General features: G+C 38.2%; 1 protein-coding gene across 1 annotated transcript in view; it reads right to left on the bottom strand.

Annotated features, from left to right (window-relative positions):
- The window catches only part of LOC106780903 (zinc finger protein 30), a 66,582-nt gene extending 46,451 nt beyond the window's left edge, over positions 1-20,131 (bottom strand). The window contains exons 1-4 of the mRNA XM_070225604.1: positions 19,950-20,131; positions 15,456-15,538; positions 13,471-13,597; positions 12,306-12,401 (exon numbers count right to left, since the gene is read on the bottom strand). Of these exons, the coding sequence (XP_070081705.1) occupies positions 12,306-12,401; positions 13,471-13,597; positions 15,456-15,512 (280 nt within the window). The 5' untranslated portion in view covers positions 15,513-15,538; positions 19,950-20,131. The remainder of the gene's footprint in view (positions 1-12,305; positions 12,402-13,470; positions 13,598-15,455; positions 15,539-19,949) is intronic.
- Between the last annotated feature and the right edge of the window lie 662 nt (positions 20,132-20,793).

Genomic DNA, 20,793 nt, shown 5'->3' with positions numbered 1-20,793 from the left:
CCAAAAACTAGAAATGTCAATCAACAGATGAACAGATATTCATTTAACTCAAACGTCACATAAAAACATAGTTGAATCTCAACATAATTATGCTTGGTGAAAGAAATAAGAGAAAAACTTCACATTGTATCATTCTGCTGTAATTGTAGAAAATGCAATCAACTCTATTGTGACAGAAAGTAGAAAGTGGATCAGGGCTTGCCTAAGGAAGGTGGAGGGAGAGAAAGGAGAATGGATTACAAAGGGACACAAGGAAACTGTTGTGGATTATCCTAGGCTAAAAACATGCTATCCCCAAGACAGATTCAACTTGCAATGCTACCTTCTGTGAGTGAACTCTATACGGTGAAAAATGTGATTAAGTGAAGGATCTTGAGAGGTGGAGCTTATCTTGGATAATCTGATAGGGTCCAAACGCAATCATCAGCACCCTTATTAGAGACAGGAAGACAGAGTTTTGAGAGAGAAGAGGAGGATGCAATATGACCATGGAAGTAGACACTGGAGTGATGTGGCCACAAGTCAAGGAACACTTGCAGCAGCCAGAAGCTGAAAAAAGCCAGGAATGGATTCTCCCCTGGAGTGTCTGCTGACATCTTGATTTCACACTTCTGAAATAAAGAACTGTGAGACAATAAATTCCTGTTATTTTAAACCACGTGGTTTCTGGTAATTTTCTATAGAAGCCCTAGGAATCCAACAGACAGGCGAGAACTGTGTTCATTATGTTGATTGTCGTGATGGTTCCAGGAGTGTATGTATACATGTATCAAACTTATCAAATGATATACTTTACACATGTACAGTTTAATTATACCTCAATAAAAATTTTATGTTAGAAAAGGAAAAGAAATCACAGAATTAGAGTATGATGATTTTGAAACTCTCAACGAATTAAATTATCTAGGCAGTGAGAACTGGCTGCTAAAGTCACAAAAGGAGACAATTAGACATGAGATCTGTTCAAAGAAAAAACACATCAGTTTTAACCTTTTCAAAGAGAGCAAATCCGAGTGTTATCAAGACTCCGGATTTAGCTGCCAATCAGCAGGATATACAGAGGAAGGGGTTAAACTGTACCTCAGTATGCATTCAGTCCAAGGCAGATTGAGTACAGCATTAAGCTATGTATGCGTACAGTCTAACTCTGCAAAGCCGGCCAAAGAAAAACCAGGGAGTTTATGATTTGAGTAAATGCCAGAGAACACATTGGCAGAAGATACTGGATAGCCCAGAGAGGTATCAGTTTAATAAAGTGCAACCTGAAATGACAAAGGGAATGGAGCTAGCAGACAGGATATTAAAAGTTATTATGTCTAAAAACTATGTTCAGGTATTTAAAGGGAAATTTCAACATAGTGTGATAAGAAAAGGGATATTAAAATAAACCAAATGACACTTTCAGAGAAAAAAGTACAATATCTGAAATGAAAATTTCCTTGGATGAGATTTAAAAAGTGACTAGATATTAAAGAAGCAAAGATGAGAGAACATAAAGACAAAGAAATACAATCTATTCAAATTGAAATAAAAGAAAAATGACACGGAAAAAAGGAAAAAAATTTCAAAGATCTATGGGACAATATTAACAGGTCTATCATACGTATAATGGAGACCCAGCAAGAAAGGTGAGCATTTATTTGAAGAAAAAAATAACTGAACCAAGTCGCCAAAATGTATCTATATTTGAAATAAAATAGAAATCCACATATCAAAGTTTAAGTTCAGTAAATGCTAAGCAGGATAAACACCCATATAAAATGCACACACCAAGACACTAAGCAATTGCTGAAAACAACAAAAAAACAGAATCTTAAAAGTAATCAAGGAAAAAAGACACATTTGATACAGAGGAATAAGGGTAAGAATTACCATAAAATTATACCAGTCAAATAGAAGATAAAAACAAAAACAAACGCACAGAGACAGAGACTGTATTGGTGCATACCAGAGGAGAAGCAGGGAGGGAGAAGGGAGAAAGGGGTGATTCACATGTGTATGGTGATGGATGGTAATTAGCCTCTGGGTGGTGAACAAGATGTAATTTACGCAGAAATCAAAATATAATGATGTACACCTGAAATTTATATAATGTTATAAGTCAAAATTACTGCAATTAAAATAAAGTAAAAGAAATTATACCAGCCAGATGGCCAGTGAACAATATCTGTAAACTGCTGAAAAGAAAAAATTTCAACCTAGAATTCCATACACAACAATATCTGTCAAAAAATAAAGAATAAAAACTTCCAAAGACGATGAAAGAATTAATCAGTAGCAGACCTACATTACACAAAATGGTAAAGGAAGTTCTTAAGCAGAAGAAAAATAGTACTACATAAAAAACGCGGATCTAGCAGTCGGCCCCATGGCCAAGTGGTTAAGTTTGCAGGCTCCACTTTGGCCACCCAGTGTTTCGCCAGTTCAAATCCCGGGCACAGATATGGCAGCGCTGATCAAGCCATGCTGAGGTGGCATCCCACAAGCCACAACTAGAAGGACCTACAGCTAAAAAGTACAAGTATGTACTGGAGGGCTTTGGGGAAAAGAAGAAGAAAAAAGAAAGAAAGAAGAAGAAGATTGGCAACAGTTGTTAGCTCAGGTGCCAATCTTAAAAAATAAATAATTTTTAAAAAGTGGGTCTATCTAACAGAATGAAAAACATAAGAAATCGAAAATATGTGGGTAAATTGAAGACATTTTATCATTGAATAATTTCTTCTAAAGTTAAAGGAGTGAGAGTTTGAAGCAAAACACATAATGCATATACAGAGGTATCAGAGAGGATGGACTCAGGAGACGAGTTAATAAGTAAATTGTAGCAGGAGGTGGTTAAAAAGTCTACATAAGGCTGTCACTTCTCAGTCTGCTTCTGGAACTTCCAGTTAGCAGGGCAGGCAGCTGGACAAGAAAGTTGGACGTGAAGTGAGGGAAGCAAGAACAAAGGAGAATCTTAGAAAAACATGGACTGGAACCGGCGCTGACATCGTGTGTCCTCCAATCCTCCCACTTTGACGATGGGGGAATTCTGCAGGAGAGGCTAGTGCCTTTGTCATGGAGCTAAAGACTTCACATGTCCCAAGGGGTACAGAAGCTGAAGGAGGAGCTCTGGCAGGGACTGGGGAAGCCAGGTTCAGCTGCTGCCGCCTGCCAACATGGTTACCAAGCTGTTAAGTGACCACACACGTGAGCTCCAAGATAATGTCCTGAGCCCACTGACAGGCCAAACAGAAGAACATGGTTTCTGCTTCGTTTTTACCTTGCCAATGTCACCAGAATGTCTCTAGTGGTCCAGGGTAACCCAGAATTATACAGAAAAGGAAATACAGAGAAATGTTTCAGTTGAGCTATTTTGACAAGAAAAACACACTACAAGAGTGGCCACAAGTACCTTCTTAAATGGCAGAGGAAGGTTTCCGAAGGCTTAGAGAGATTGGAACAGCTTAAGTAAAACAATGTATTCTGGCATTTGTCACATGTAGAAACAACCCAAAAAAACATGACAACCACAGGACAAAAGGCATGTACTAGAAACGGAAGCAGACTGTTGCAAGAACCTTACACATAATATGTAATACTACTTGTGGCCGATTGTGATGTTAAAGATGCACACTATAAAGACTAAAGTAACTTAAAACAAGGGAATATTTTAATAAACTAATAGTGTAGATAAAATAGAATTCTACAAAATACTGAACTGAGCCCAGAGAAGCAGGAAAAGATAAAATAATATTTAAACTTAAATCCAATCATATTTATAAAAACACTGAATGTAAATATTCTCCACACTCCATTTAAATTAGAACGAGATGGTTAATTTAGACGAAAACACGAAAGCAATTATATGCTGTGTATAGCATTCCCATTTTAAATATAAAGATACTAAGAGATAAGAGGAAAAGGATGGTACTAGATATACCACAAAGATGATATGAAGAAGAAAATTGGAGTGTATGTACAAATATCAAGGTACCAATACAAGAAATGAAAGGGGAAGCATCACCAAAGATCTTTAGATGTTTAAAGGATAATAAAGAAATATAAAGACAACTATGTCTATAAATTTCACGTTTTAGATTAAATAATTCCTGAAAAGATATAACTTGCCAAAATTGGCTCAAAAACAAATAGAAAATCTGAATAATCCCACATCGATTATGTTAACTGAATTCATTACTAAAAACTTTCACTCAAAGAAAATTTGAAGCCTGGATTGCTTCACCAGTAAATTTTATCAAACTTTTAAGGAATAATAATACCAATCTTACCCCAACTCTTTCATTAAAAGGAGGATTTGAGAATACTTCTCAACTGATTTTATAATGTTATATACCAGTTTACACTTGATACCAAAATCTGAGAAAGATACTACATTAAAAAATTATAGACCAATATCAATCACAAATGTACACATAAAAATATAAGTAACCTGAATCTAGCGATATATAAAAAGTGAGTTTAACCCAGGGAGAAATGGTTGGCTAAGATTCAAAAATCAATCAAGATAAAATTTAACTCACTCATTAATAAAATATTAATATTAATAAAAGATAAAAACCATATGATCATTTCATCCAAGAAGAGATACAGATGGTAAGTAAACATATGTAAAGCGCTCAGCATCATTAGTCATCAGAGAAAGGCACATTAAAACTCACCATAGCAAGTACTGGTAAAGAAACCCACCAACTAGAACGCTAAACACTTCTGGTGAAAGTAAAATAGCACAGGCACTCTAACAAGAGTTTGGCAGATTCTTATAAAGCTGTCACACTTAGAATATGACCGAGCCTTCCCAATCCTAGAAATGACGCTAGAGAAATGAAAATTTATGTTCACACGTAAATCTAAACACAATGTTACTAGCAGCTTCATACATAGTCAGCAACATCTGAAAAATAATACAAACGCCCTTCAATTAGTGAATGGATAAACTGTGGGATCCATACAATAGAATACTATTCGCCAATAAAAAGGAACAAACTATTGCTACACAATACTGCTGAATTCCACAAGCATTAAGGTAAGCGAAAGAAGCCAGACTCAGAAGATACATACGATTCTATTTATACGACAATTTGCAAAAGACAAACAGTAGGGACAGAAAATACATGAGCGCTTGCTAGCTGTTAAGGGTAGGTTTATGGTTTGTCCACTCAGTGGCAGAATCGGTGAATTTTTTGAGGTAACAGAACTGCTCTGTATCCTGATTGTGGTAGTAGCTATAGAAATACATGTACTTGTCAAATCCCTCAGAACTATACACCCAAAAAAGTGAATTTTACTGAATGTAAAGCTTTGAAAAATAATTACTTCAATAGATTCAGATAAAGCATTTGACAAAATTGAACACCCATTTATAGTAAAGAAATTGCAGCCAACTACAAACAGAAGAAAATTACCTCCATTCCATAAAGGTCACATATAAAAAACCTACTGCAAGACTTCCACTTTCCACGCCAACATGACAAACACAATAGACACCCAAAACAGGCACACGTCCATACAATGATTTCACTTTAGACAAAGGCGCCAAAGCAATCCAATGGGGAAAAGAAAATTAATTGTTTTAAACGGTGCTGGAATAACTGGATATTCATAGGGCAAAACATGAGTCCTGAAACGTACTCACACCATAATCAAAAATTAACTCAAAATGGATATAGATCTAAACATAAAAGAAAAAAATTATAAAAGGTCAAGGAAAAACAGGCAAAAAACACTGCCACGTTGGGGCAGGTAAAGATTTCTTGAATAATATATGAAAAACAAATCATAAAAGAAGTATTGATAAATTGGAGTACATGAGAATTAAAAACTTTTGCTCCTTGTAAGATATTGTTAATAAAATTAATAGGTAAGTCACATTCTGGGGAAAAATATTTTTAATGTTACAGAAGGACTAGTATCGAAAATAAAGAACAGTTGCTCTTCAAACATAAGAAAATAATGTTTTCAAATGGATAAAGATTTGGACAAACACTCCAAAAAATATGAATTAAAGTAAATGAAAGAAGCTCAAGATCCTTAGTTATCATGGAAATGCAAATTAAAACCACAATAAGACATCACTACATGCCAACCAGATATAGAATTTAAAGTACTGACAAGACTAAGGATTGGAAAAGATAGGGAGTAAGTGGAAAAGAAGCAGGTAAAATTCCCAAAATTGTTACACATGCAGTTACTACCCAACAATTCTACTCTAGGTATTCATACTATAAAAATAAAAATATATGCACATACAAGAATTTGCACACAAATGTTCATAACAGCTCTACTCATACATAATAGCCCCAAACTGGAAACAACACAAAAGACCAGCAATAGGTAACCAGAAACACAAATTATGTATGTAGACATACATAAAAATTTGTAGGGTATATCCATACAAAACAATACTACTTAGCAAAAGAAATGAACAAACTACTGACACACACAACAATACAGATGTATCTCAAAATCATTACATTGACCAACAAAGCAAAACATAACAGTACATAAGGGATGATTTCATATTTAAAAAACTATAGAAAAGGCTAATCTAATCTACACTGACAGAAAGTTGGTCAGTGTTGGTTTGGATTTGGGTGGACATGGGGATGAGAATTGATCAGGAAGGGAAACAATGAGAATCTTTCACATAACATAAATGTTGTATATCTTGATTATAGTGGGAAATTTGGGTTTTTTCCACTTTTTGGCTATCATACACAATGCTATGAACACCCATTACAAGTTTTTGTGAGATGTACGTTTCCAATTCTCTTGAGTATGTAGCTAGCTACGAAGGAAACGGATGAGAAGAAAAGCCTACCCTTTGGTAGCTTGCAAAATAAGTAAATCACAGGGCATGCCAGAAGGTGGAAATTGCTAAGGAAGAAAATGAAGTTAGAAAGGAGGCTTGGGAGAGCTGGGAGAATGGCTCATTGCAAAACCCCACTAAAAGGGTGATATTTGGGCAAAAACAGAAAGGCTGTAAGGGAGTGCACCCTACTGAGCTGTAGGGTAACTCCAACTTTAATGTTGCAAGGAACCAAGAGACTACTTTCCCATGTGGCTGACCGTTTTACATTCCCAATAGCAACACACAGGTGTTCCAATGTCTCCCAATCCTCACCAGCACTTCTTAATCCACTTTCGTCACTGTAGCCATGCTGGAGGGTGTGAAGTTGTCAGTGTTTTTGATGACCATTTCCCTAATGACTAATACTGTTCAGTCATCTTTTCACGTGCTCATCGAAGAGTCACAAACCTTCTTTGGAAAAATGTCTATTCAAGTTAGTTGCCCAACATTTTATGGGGTCAGTTTGTCTTTTTGTTCTAGCTGTAGGAGTTCTTTATAAATTCTGACTACTAGAACCTCGTAGGTATGATTCCCAAGTATTTTCTCCCATTCTGCATGTTGACTTTCCATCTTCTTGACTGTGTCCTGTGAATCCCAAAACTTTTTAAGCTTTATGATGACCTACTTATCTATTTTGTCTTGGTTGCCTGTGTTTTTGGTGTCATATTAAAAAAAAAAACAAACCCTAATTGAAGGTCACAAAGATTTACTCATATACTTCCTTCTAAAAGATTTGGTTTAAGCACTTACATTTAGGTCTTTGATCTAATTTGTGTTAATTTTTGTAGTTGGTGGAAAGTGGAAGTCCAACTCCATTGTTTTGCATGTGAATATACACTTGACCTAGAACCATTTGTTGAAAAGATTCTTCCCCTCCTCCACTTCCCTCAATGAACGGGGTTGACATCCTCCTTAAAAAAGTAAATGACCATACATATATTGGTTTATTTAAGGACTCTCAACTAAATTCCACTTATATACACGTGTTCATCATCATGCCAGGACCACACTGCTTTGATTACTGCAGCTTTGCAGTAAAGTTTGAAATTAGAAAAAGTGATTCCTCTTACTTTCGTCTTTCTAAAGCTTTCTTTTTTTTTTTTTTCACAATTCTGGATCCCTTGTACTTCCATATAATTTTTAGGATCAGCTTGCCAATTTCCATAATCAAGCCAGCTGGGATTTTGATACGGATTGTGGTGAACATCTACATCAACTGGGGAAGTACCATCTTAACAATATTAAGTATTTTGTTTCCTTAATATGGGATGTCCTTCCATTTATTTATATATTCTTTTCTTTCTTGATATTTTTAGTGTTCAGCCTTACACTTCTTTTATTAAATTTGCTCCTAATATTTTAATCTTTTTGATGCTACTGTAAACAGAATTCTTTGCTTAATTTCACTTTTGGATTATTAATTCCAAGTGTACAGAAATATAATTGGTTTTTGTATACTGATCTTGTATCCTGCTACCTTGCTCAACTCATGTATTGGCTCTATTTGTTTTTCCTGTGGATTCCTTAGGATTTTCTATATACCAGATCATATCACAGACAAAGAGACCTAGTTTTGTTCTTCTTTTCCAATCTACATGACTTTTATTTCATTTTCTCGCCTAATTGCCCTAGCTACTAATGCTGAATAGAGGTGTTAGAGTGGTTATCCTCTTGTTCCTGATTTTACGGGAACATCTTTTAGTCTTTCACCATTAAGTATATTAGCTGCATTTTGTAGTCGGCCTTTATCAGGTTGCAGAAGTCTTCTACTCCTACTCTGTTGAGAGTTTTTATCTTGAAAGGGTACTGGATTTATCAAGTGCTTTTCCTGCATTTGTTGGCAGGATCACGTAGCTTTTTACCTTTAGTGACAAGATGTATTACATTAATTCATTTTCCTTTATTGAGTCAACCTCATTTGGTCATGATGTATAATCCTTTTTATATGTTGCTGCATTTGGTTTCCTAGTTTGGCTGAACCTTTTGCATATATCCTCATAAGAGATATTGGTCCATAGGTTCCCTTTCTTGTCTTTGCCTGGTCATGTATCATTGTAACACTGGCCTCAAGGAATGAGTTGGGAAGTGTTTGCCCATCTAGGATTTTCAAAAGAGTCTGTGAAGGACTGGTGTCAATCCTTATTCAAATGTTTGCTAGACTCCAGATGGGAAGTTATCTAGGTCTGGCCTTCTTCTTGTAGGAAGTTTTTGGCTTATTGCTTCAATATCTTTACTTGTTCTATATATTTATTCAGATTTTCCATTTCTTCTTGTTTCACAGGTGGTATTTGGTGTATTTGTTGGAATGTGTCCATTTCTTCTAGGTTATCCAATTTGTTGGCATTCAATTATCCATAAATTTCCCATACACTCCCGTTTAGGTTTTGTAAGTTCAGTAGAAATGAGTCCTCTTTCATTCCCCATTGTAGTAACTTGAGCTTTCTCTCTTTTTTCTTCTTCCGTCCTAAGGTTTATCAACGTTCTTTAACTCTTCAAAGAACAAACTTTCAGTTTGTTGGTGCTCTCTATTAATTTTGTGTTCTCTATTTCATTTACCTGTGTTCTAATCTTTATTATCTCCTTCCTTCTGCTTGGTTTGGGTTTAGTTTGCTCTTCTTTTTCTTGACTCTTAAGGCAGGTTATTGATTTAAGATCTTTTTTAATAGAGGGGTTGACAGCTATAAATTTCCTTATTAGCACTGCTTTACTTTAATCCCATAAACTTTGTCATGTTGTGTTTTAATTTTCATCCATCACAAAGCATCTCCTAATTCTATTTGTCATTTCTACTTTGACCCAGATTACTTAAGGGTGTGCTGTGTAAATTCCACATATTAAATTTTCCAAATTTCTTTCTCATTAATTTTTCATTTCAGTCTACCTTGGCCAGAGACTATACTTTGTATAATTCAGTCCTTTTAAATTCATTGAGACTTGTTTATGGCCTAACATATGCTCTATCCTGAAGAATGTTCCATATCCACTTAAGAAGAATGTAATCCCGTGTTGCTTTTTTTTGAGGAAGATTAGCCCTGAGCTAACTACTGCCAATCCTCCTCTTTGTGCTGAGGAACACTGGCCCTGAGCTAACATCCATGCCCATCTTCCTCTACTTTTTTATATGTGGGACGCCTACCACAGCATGGCTTTTGACAAGCGGTGCCACATCCACACCCGGGATCTGAACCGGCAAACCCCAGGCCGCAGAGAAGTGGAATGTGGGAACTTAACCCCTGTGCCACCAGGCCAGCCCCAATACTGTTGTTTTTTAGACAGAGTATCCCACCAAAGTGTGTTAGGCCTACTAACTTTATAATTTTCTTAAAATCTTCCAGTGACTTCATGATTTTCTGTCTGGTTGTTCTATCTATCATGGAAAGTGAGATACTGTAGTCTCCAAAATTATAGTTGAATGTTCTACTTTTTCCTTAATTCTGTTGAGTTTTAGCTCCATATAGTGTAGAGCTTCTTCACTGATACATATTTGTTAGTGTTACATTGTATTGATGGAATGACTCATACTATTACAAAAATATCCTTCTTTGTTTCTACTAACAGGCTTTTCCTTAAGTCTATTTTTTTTGATATTAGCAGCACTCCAGCTCTCTTTTGGTTACTTTTTGCATACTCTAACCTTTTTCCATCATTTATTTTAACCTATTTGTGTTTTTGACCCTAAAACGTGTTTCTCAGAGATAGAACCTTTTTTGTTTTTAATCCAGTCTGTCAATGTTGGTCTTTTAAATGGAGTATGTACTTAGTTTACATTTAATTACTGATAGAATTTATGCCTGAAATTTGGATACTTATTTTCTATATGGTTTAGACGTTTTTCCCCCATTCTAAAAATTATTGCCTTCTTTGGGGTTAAACAGATATGTCCTAGGGTATCAATTGATTTCCCTTACTGTTTCTTTTGCTACATAACTTTTTTAGTTATTTCTTAATGGTTTCTTCGGAATTACAATTAACATCTTAATCTATAACAATCTAGATCAGATTAATACCAACGTAATGACAACAGTATAAAAAACTATGTTCCTGAATATCGCCATCCCTTCTCGAAGTCATGATAATTTAAATGCTTAGATAAAGAAGAGGGAGCTCTACAATCCCAAATTTAGAAAAAGTATTCAGAATTTGATTCTTTCCTCAAAATCGAGGAAAACTAATCTCAAATAAAATGACCAAAAAAACGGCCGAAATACAAGTTCCATATGAGAAGTTAAATTCCTAAAGATAATGATAGTTGTAGAGACAATATAAATACATCTAAAACAAATGCCTTCACAACAGGGGAAAACTACCATGCTATTGAAAAACATAGTAAAAGATAAGAAAATAGTTTGAAATATAAAAGATCATAAACATGAATTAGAACTCAGAATTAGGTAATAAAGATGACAAGAAAACTTCAAATAAATGAAAAAGAAATAATACCAACCTAGAAAGAAATATGAGAATAAATTCACCCGATAAATGTTAACACAAAAAGAATTAAGAAATATTTGGATACGAAAATGAGTAACAAATCTATGGTTGTTTCATCTAGGCTTCTGTGTAAGTCTTACAATTAAGGAAAAGGCAAAAATGTTTTATAAAAAACCTCAATCGGATTAGGGATCCTAATTACTCTTAGAAAACAATTTTAATTCTTTTTAACAAACCACAATGTCTTATAGGATCTGATCCTTCCTGACATTCTAGCTTCACATCCTGTCAGGCACCACTCACTAACTCTGATCAACCTGCCACTCCTCAAACACACAAACCTCATCCCCCTTGAGGGCCGTAGGTTCACTCTCCTTGGAATGTTCTCGCTCACATACTCAAAACGCCTGAGCCCTTACTTCACATCTCTGCACAAACGTCACCTTCTCAGAAAAGGGTTCCTGACCCTGCGACCTCACCTAAATGTGCTGTGTTCTTGGTTAGGGTCCTTCATAACGTATTTCACTGCCTGATATTACTTATCTATTTATTTGTTGTCCCTAACACAGTATGATCCCATCACTGCAGAAACATTCTCTGCCCTACTTATTATTCCTGGATTGACGGTGCCACGTGCAGGGCCAAACTCAGAGGATTCCAATATTTGCCAGATACAGGAATTAATGTAATTTTAGACAATGGAGTCACACCGAAAAAGAGGATCTGGAAAGAATTTCGGTCCAAACTATGTACAGGCAAAATGGCTACACTGCGGAAGAAGGAGAGTGTCGAGCACTAAACTGGGAGGGAAATACGAGAAAAGTAACACGACGAATGGTTAATGAGGTTAAGATGAAGTTCACTGGGTGTCTCATTCTGAGATATTTCCTTCCCCCATCACAAGCCTGTTCTTCACAGAGAAGGGAGCTTCCCAAGCAGGGTTCGCAGGATGTGTTTACCAAGTGTGTCCCCCACTTGGGCCATCACTACACAGAGGACTTCTCCTGCCTGACTTGCTCTCACTTACCTGGACACCATCTTCTTGTTTCTTCCCTTACAACCATCCAGGGCTCCTTTCCTTGCTCCAATAAGGTAATTACACCTGGCTTAGAAATGGCATGACCTGCTTACAGAGAAAAAAAAAGCCACAGGATAGAGAAATAGTCACTAGTCAAGACTTAAAATTATAATTACTATAATCAAAAGATCATAATGATATTCAATATTTTAGAGAAAAATGAAAGAAGTAAAGAATAAGAGATCAGTTTTTGTTATACTGTTTGTTTAAAATGTAAACTCATATGGCCTTTAACACTAGAGAACAAGCATAAAGATAGTGAAAACACACTCTGGAGCCTGGGATCAACTCCTGTTTGTTGTCTTCCAGTTGGGTATGACCTTGGGCAGTTCACTTAAACCCACTGCACCTTAGTATTCTCATTTATAAAATGGGGGTGATAGTAGCACTGTTGGGGGGATTAAATCAGTTAATACTCCCAGTTAGTTTAATCAGATCACATAATGTGCCTGCCTACACAGTAGTCACAGCGTTAGCTATTAACATTATTAATGACATGCTCTGAAGTTCCTAGAGTACACAAGAAGAGACAGCTATTGGACATTCATTTCATTTTAACTGTAATTTTCATGGATCATGACTCAAAACCACACATCAGACCAATTTTGTCTTAGGAAACAGATTGCTTTTGGCACTGTTTTAAATGAATTCCAAATACCCAGTCCACCACTACATGAATTACAGAGGCTCTTCTGATAATGAGAGCAACTCAGGACCCGCTCTCAACCCGATATCCCTAGAAGTGGCCCAGACAATAAAATGTATTACAGCAATGTGGAGCACAAACGAACGAGAAACCTGGATCCTGTGACAACGGTTTGACAACACATGCCGCAGACTGCTAATGGAGCTGCTTGGTCAGTAGGGAAGAGAGGCAAATACAAAGACAGAACAGAGGGAGCTAAGAATGTTACTGAGGGACAGGGAAGATGGAGGTGTTTAATGGAGTTGCCATTTCTAACCCTGACATAGCTTGAACCATTTTTTCGGGAGGAGGGAAAACAAATTTAGCTAGTTTCTTGAAAAGCCACCCTGAAAATCGCAGTGGAAAAAACACATAGCCGATACAACAGATTCTAAATTAATCTAAATTATCTGAGGCGGATAAACATACCCAGTGAGAGCAGGTTTCTATAGTTCTCCATCATCACGTCCTGGTACAAAGTCTTCTGAACAGGGTCGAGACCTTCCCACTCCTGCTGAGAGAAGGCTATGGCCACATCGCTGAACGTCAATGATCCCTGAAACAGGAAATACATGCATTACTGGGGAAACTGAAGACAATATTTTCAACGTGGGAGCAGAGGAGATGAAGGACTTCTATGCAGGAAAAGAGCAATCTGGAAAACCTGTAGGCTGGAAATCTATGATGTAGGAGGAGACTGAAGCAGAATGCATACATATTTTTAAAGAAGCCTGCTGGTATAGGCAAAACGCCTTCGATACTCTGGGATACTTCTAAATATCAAAATCTTTTGGAAAAGGAGAAAATAATAATGCTTCCCTACTAAATAAATAAGTGTATACAAGAATAATGTAGAAATGGTACCTGCCTCATAAATTCTCAATAAATGTGGGTTATTGAGGAATACTTTTCTTTGAAGGGAAGAGAGACATTTAACCATGGGATGTTTTTATTCAAACTTTAGAAAATTGCATAAAATTAAGACTTCATTCAAGCATCACCTACTTTACTACGTCAAATCTTACCATCAACATTTGACTTGCTTCACTAGATCCATGTATTTTTTGGCACGTGACATTGTATTTTATGGATGTATCATATTTAATAATTTATACAGTTAGATGCACAATTTGGAAAGTCTTCCCCAATTCCAAGATTCTGTTTTCACCTATTACATATGCCATTCAGTTCTGTTGCCATTTACCATCTCTCACTAAACACTTCCTTTATTCTGACTGTGGGAGGTAACTTCACTGGTTACCAATGAGCTCCACCTCCTGGTGTTTACGTCTTTAGGAAATCCTCTTCCTTTCAATGTGGGCTGAACCTAGCAAGAGTAATTTGCTCCTAACAAATAGAATATAGTAAACGTGATGGAATGTCACTTCCAACACTAGGTTATAAAAGACTATGATTTCCACATTGCTCGTCCTCTCTTGCTGTCTCACTTGCTCACTCTGAGGAAGCCACCTAACATGCTGTGAGCCACCCTCTGGAGAGGCCCACATAACAACAAACCAAGAACAGTCTCCAGCCAGCACCTACTGAGGAAGTGAGGCCCCCGGTCCAATGGCCCATGAAGCACTGGATCCTGTCAACAACCACTTGAGTGGGCTTGGAAGCAGATCTGCCCAAAGTTGAGCTCTGAGATGACGCCAACCCTGACCGGCACACTGACGGCCTTCTAAGAGACCCAGAGTCACGTGCAGACTCCTGACCCTCTGAAACTCTGAGATAAATGCTTACTGCTTTATGACACTATGTTTCAGGGTAATTAATTATACAGTAATAGATCATACATTGAGTTAAAGGATACTGAAGAAGGTTGGTCAATTATACAGATGTCACCCAAGCTAAGCTAATTCAACAACAAAATAGCCTCATGTCTCATCGTTTTCCTACCAAATTCACGAGCTCCATGTTAAAAGCCCCAATCATACACTAATCCATACCAAGATGAGATCTCACCCTACATTAAGATTCAGGTCATTCAATGACAAATTTCACCTCATCTTCTGGAAATCTCAGGTATGCAGAATATGTCAGTCTTATTGTGGACAGTCAAACAGAACCACCGTCTGCATCTCACCATACTGCAGACCTGACCCGCACTGCATAAAGCTTTACTCAAAGAACTGAACTGCTTCACTACTCCATGCCTGCCCTCAACAGAAGAATGGGCACTTAACATATGCTGAACAACTCAGTCAATAATTACATGAACCCCAGTTACTTAAGAATGGGCCACACAGAGGGGGCACCAGGTAATCTGGCATCATTGCTCTGTGGAACAAGAGCTGGGAAGCAGGTTATTTGCGGGGCCTTTCTTTTAGGAACTGCAGGAAAATTGATGAAAATACCGATATGACCTAAAAAACACACATATTTCAATAAGGAGATAAACATCAACTTACATGGGCCATGGTTTTAGACCTGCAAGAGCTGACCAGTCCTTTGGGTTCCTCTGCCATTAGAGCAGAGTCCACAAATCCCGGACCTGGGAGAAGAGAAAGACCTTGAGACCAGCTGTGCTTTAGTGTCCCCGCAGGAACGGACTTAATGTTACCACTATGCTCTTCCACAACATGTTCCCAATCACCTCATCAATATGTCTTTTTAGGTACTGTATTACTCCAAGTATTACACGTTCCAGACTTGGCATAGTGCAGACAATTAAAAGAAGTATGATTTCTTCTTTCCAGGACTATGAAGGGGATTTTATTTGTTGAAATGGTGAAACTGCAGAGTATGTTTCAATTTCTACACATTTTACAAGGCAGTATTTGCAGGACACAATAATTTTAATTCTATCTCATGAAAAATTTATGAACACACACAAAAGCAGAGAGTAATAATATTATGAACTGTGATACGTCTGCCACCTAGTTTCAACAACTACTAATCTTTTGTTACGCTTCCTTCATCCGTCTTTTTTTTTTCTTGTAGTATTTTAAAACACATCCCAGAGATTTCCCATTATTTTGCCATTTTTTCTGTAATTTCACCCTTAAATATTTCTCTAAAAAATAAGGATGTCTTCTTACATAATCACAATACCAGTATCAAAAGAAGTATTATTTCCTTAATATAATCTAAAATTCAGTCCATCTTCGAAGGTCTTCCAACTGTCTCATAAATGTTTTTATACTTGGTTTGTTCAAATCAGGATCCAAATAAGTTACACTCTTTACATTTAATAGTTAAATTTCTTAAATCCATTCTTCTCTTTAGATTTTCTTTTCAAGATTTTTGCTTGTTATATAAACCAGCTCGGTAGTCCTGGAGAGTATCCCACATCCTGGGTATTTCTGATGCTTTCTTGTGGTGTCATTTAAATTGTTCCTTTATCCCTGTATTTCCTATTAACTTTAAGATCAAAATGCTTGATTAGATTCTGCTTCATATTCTTTTGCATAAATAGGTCACAAGTGGTGCTTTGTACTTCACAAAGCATCACATCAAGAAGCATATGTCTGCTGACAGACTTTTAGTGATGCTAAGATGGACTTATGAGCTTAGAAGGGAGAAGTCCAATCTTAAAGGAAGTATGATTTTTCACCAAAAAACACCACTTCTAGAAAATTTTTAAAGGAAATAACTATGGAAGTTCACAATGTATAAGCATAAGGATGTTCATCAGAGAATAATTTCTTTTGAGGAAGATTAGCCCTGAGCTAACATCTGCTGCCAATCTTCCTCTTCTTGCTGAGGAAGACTGGCCCTGAGCCAACATCTGTGCCCATCTCCCTCTATTTTATATCTGAGATGCCTCCTACAGTATCGCTTGATAAGCAGTGCGTATGTCCGCACCAGGGATCCGAACGGGCAAACCCTGGGCCCCAAAGCAGAGAATACAAACTTAACTGCTGCGCCACTGGGCTGTCCCCACCAGAGAATAATTTTTGATAGTCCAAAATTAAAAACAGAAAAATCTCACAGCAGGCAAAGAAGTTAAATATATAATGCTCTGCTATACTGTGACATACTGTGCCGTAATTAATAAGGATGATATTAAACCATGCAATTGATGGAAAACAAGATTAAAAGAATTGCTTGGTGAAGATGGTAGGTTTAAAAAAGTATGCATAATTTAAGAGGTGGTATCCAGTTGAAATTAAGAAACAGGCATTGGGGCTGGCCTCGTGGCCAAGTCGTTGGGTTTGCGCACTCCGCTTCAGTCACCCCGGGTTCTGCCGGTTCGGATCCACGAGGCAGACAAGGCACTGCTTGTCAAGCCATGCTGAGGCAGCATCCCGCATGGCACAGCCGGAGGGACCTACAGTTGGAGTATACGGCTATGTGCTCGGGGGCCTTGGGGAGAAGAAGAAGAAGAAAAAAAGGACTGGCAACAGATGTTGGCTCAGGTGCCAATCTTAAAAAAAAAAAGAAAAGAAACAGGCACTGTTTTCAGACTTTCAGGAAGTGATATTGAGCTCTGAGCTATGAGAGTTAAAAATACCTCAGCGCCTGTTTATTCATCAGCAAAGCAGGGATAAGAGTATCACCTACGACATATGACCATCTTGAAGACTAAAATGTGTATCAGCATGACTAATGGAAATTATCTATCATCATTCAAGATGAAAATTATTCCACGTCCCTGAAACTTTTATTAGAAAAGGAAGTTAAGTTTGGTGCTCCCTGTTTTTATTATATTAAAACTATGCTTCTTGGGCTTTCTCTTTCTTATAATCCTAATTTTTAAAATTTAAAGACCTCCACTTGAGAAAACAGAATTCTGCTTAATAAAATCATGAGTTAAAAAAAAGAGAGAGAGAGATTATTAAACAAAAAAAGAGAAAATGTCCCTTTCCTCAGTCCCCAGCAGCTACAGACAGCAAGAAAAACTCTGTTCAGCATCTTAAATTTGTTCCAAGAACAGCACAATAAAACTGAAAACATTAACTGGAGAATGAATCTTATTCATCTGCACAATAGGAGAGTTATATAAACACTCATAATCTTTATCTTCTGATATAATAACTATGTTTGGAAATATTATTTGCACTTGCAAAACACCTAAAAATCAGAGATTAGTCCTGTTTTTTTCTGAAAGTAATCTTAAATCTCTAAACTACTAATTCTATTTAGTAATATGGTGTACTGGTAATAAAGTTTTAAATAACATTTCTATGAACTAAAAGGTTTAACTACTGGAATGTCTTTCAAACAAGAAGTTCCTGGCCCTGTCCTCTTCTCTCTACATGCACAGAGGTATAAAGACACCTATGAACTGAATTAGATTTCTTTTTCAAACTAACAGTTGGACTCTGTTTCCTTTATTTGATTAATTCTATTCTGCTGAAACAAAACCACATGGAAATGGAAAAATAAACACTGGAAAAAATACACTAAAATATTTAAGGTGATTATCTCTAGACAGAAAGATTATGGGTTATTCTTGCTTTCTTAATAAATTTATCAGGAAATAAAATTTTTTTTGCAATAAACCTGCATTCATTCCATCATCATAAATACAACATAAAGATATTTCAAAGTATTGAAAATATTTATAGACATCACTTTGGGAAGAAGCTTTACCTTTCTCATTTAAAAAACATGTAGATATTAGGCCTGTGAAAAAATGGGCTATTATCAACGTGATTGAAACAAATAACCACTTACCTGTTCTTGAAAATTCTTTAGCTGTACTGCATTGGTACAATTAAGAGATATCTCACTATAAATACTTTAACATTAATGGAGACGGATATTGCCTTTGCAAATTAATAAGAATATGTACACAAAATAGGCTGAAAAGTTTTGAGTGCACGGAAAATGCCCAAGAAATGTGGCTAAACTCCTTCCTTCTCTGAATAACTTATTAAACCAGCATTTTGCAGACAATCCTTGCAAAAAGTTTTCACAAAATTCTCTTTTCAAAATGAGCTGCATATAAATAAATAATCAATTTACTAAAGTACTAATATCTACAATATAAAGACAGCTTAACGTTAGATCATACCCATTTTTTCGTATAATGAGTAATTCTTATGAACAGAATTTTTATTACCTGCATAATATTCTACCCCATGGATGGCAGTGATTTTCTTAACTATTTCCATTATCTTGATCATCAATTTCATGCCAAACCATACGAACGTATAACAATCTTTGCAGATCAAAAATCCAGATCTAAATCTTTTGGGTTATGTACATCTTACAAAAATGCATTTTTACAAAGCATAGAGGAATTCTCTATACAACTACGAGGGGTCGGTCTGTGGTCCCCTGTAAACCCACAAATATTAGGGACCCCTGGTCCGAACTCCTGTTCCGAAAAACTTTAGCATTTGTCTAGTAATTAGACGTGCAAACACTCATGACATTAACTTCACACTTTCGATACTTCCGAGCTACAGAAATCTTAAGGGCGAACGATCCAGAATAAACACAGCACCGAGGGAGCACGACGTCCCACCCTCCACGGCCGCGGCCCTGTGACGGCGCGCAGCCACACGGAAGGAAGAAGAGCCTGGAATCCGGGTCAGACTCGCGGCAGTTCCCGCGCTCGGAGCTCAGGGAACGCGGTCGCTCTCAACCATGCACACGACCCCCGAGAAGCCCCGGGGGGCACAGTCCCCGGGAGGAAGCCTGTTCTTGAAGTCTCCACCCAGATGCCCCCAGGAGCCCGCGGCGGGGACAATTCCTGATCTGCACGCCCGTCCTTTCGGGTCTGCACCTTCTCACCAAGACCTTTTCTCGGGCTCAGTGTTCCCCACGTGCGGCCACATCTCCGCGGCAGCCGAGCGGGGCTGACAGGAGGGCCGAAGAGGCGGGGACCGAGAGGCACGCGCCACCCGACCCCACAGAGCCCCGTAGCCCCCGCGACCCCGTCACCCAGGACGCCGCGCCCCTCCCGGCTCCCAGCCCTGCGCCCCCTCGCTCGGACCCCCGCGGCCCCTCACCCGCTCCCGTCCCGCGGGCTTCGGGTTGCGACGCTGCGTCCTTCCCGCGCGACCCGCGCCCGTCTCCTCCTCACGCGCGGCCCCCACCGGGACGGAAACGCGCCGAGGCGACGTCCCTGCGCCCGTGAAGGCGGCTCCGGGGTCGCCACCGTCCGTGGGAAGCACCGCCCGCCGCCCCGGAGGCTTCTGGGAGGGCCGGACTCGGCTGCGCAGGCGCACATCCCGCTGTGCTGGCGGCCGACCTGAGGCCGGGGGTGGCCTCGGGCGTCCCGGAGGAGGAGGCGCGTCCGGGCGGGAGGGACTGGAGGGTTCGGAGAGGGGCTGCGGGGCGCTTCCCTTCCGAGGCCGCAGGCCTGTGTGTGCCGGGCCGCCCTGTGGGATCAGCGATGTGACCCGAGGACGGTCGCGTGCGAGTTCCTGAAGGTGGGTTCATAATCCAACCAGACTGTGCGTGCGTGTGTTACGCGTGTGCGTGAGTGTATCCCTTCCCTATCACGCTCAATGCCACAGGTACTTACTATGGATATTTTTGACTTGAAGCTTCTGAGGTCACATAACTGTTTATTGGCAAAGCCATGTTTCCAGCTGAGAAATCTTCTCATTGTAGAAAAAAGGAGAATGAATTTTGGTCCCTTTTTCAAGATCACCGATTGCAGGAATTCCCTGCAAGCTAAAGCAAAAAGCAATACCTTATTAAACATCTTACAATATTATGTCCACCAGAAATGGACTGTTGCTAAGCAGTTCTTTTCATCCATCTTTGCTGTATTATGAATTCATGGACTTGACTGTGTTTAAAAGCCCATAGGTTGAGAAAGATCTTTTAATGTATAATGCCTGGTCA

This window comes from Equus caballus, chromosome 10 (genome assembly GCF_041296265.1).
Source record: "Equus caballus isolate H_3958 breed thoroughbred chromosome 10, TB-T2T, whole genome shotgun sequence".
Classification (NCBI taxonomy): Eukaryota; Metazoa; Chordata; class Mammalia; order Perissodactyla; family Equidae; genus Equus; species Equus caballus.
Note: the sequence above shows the minus strand (reverse complement) of the source record. Positions and strands in the feature narration are given on the sequence as shown.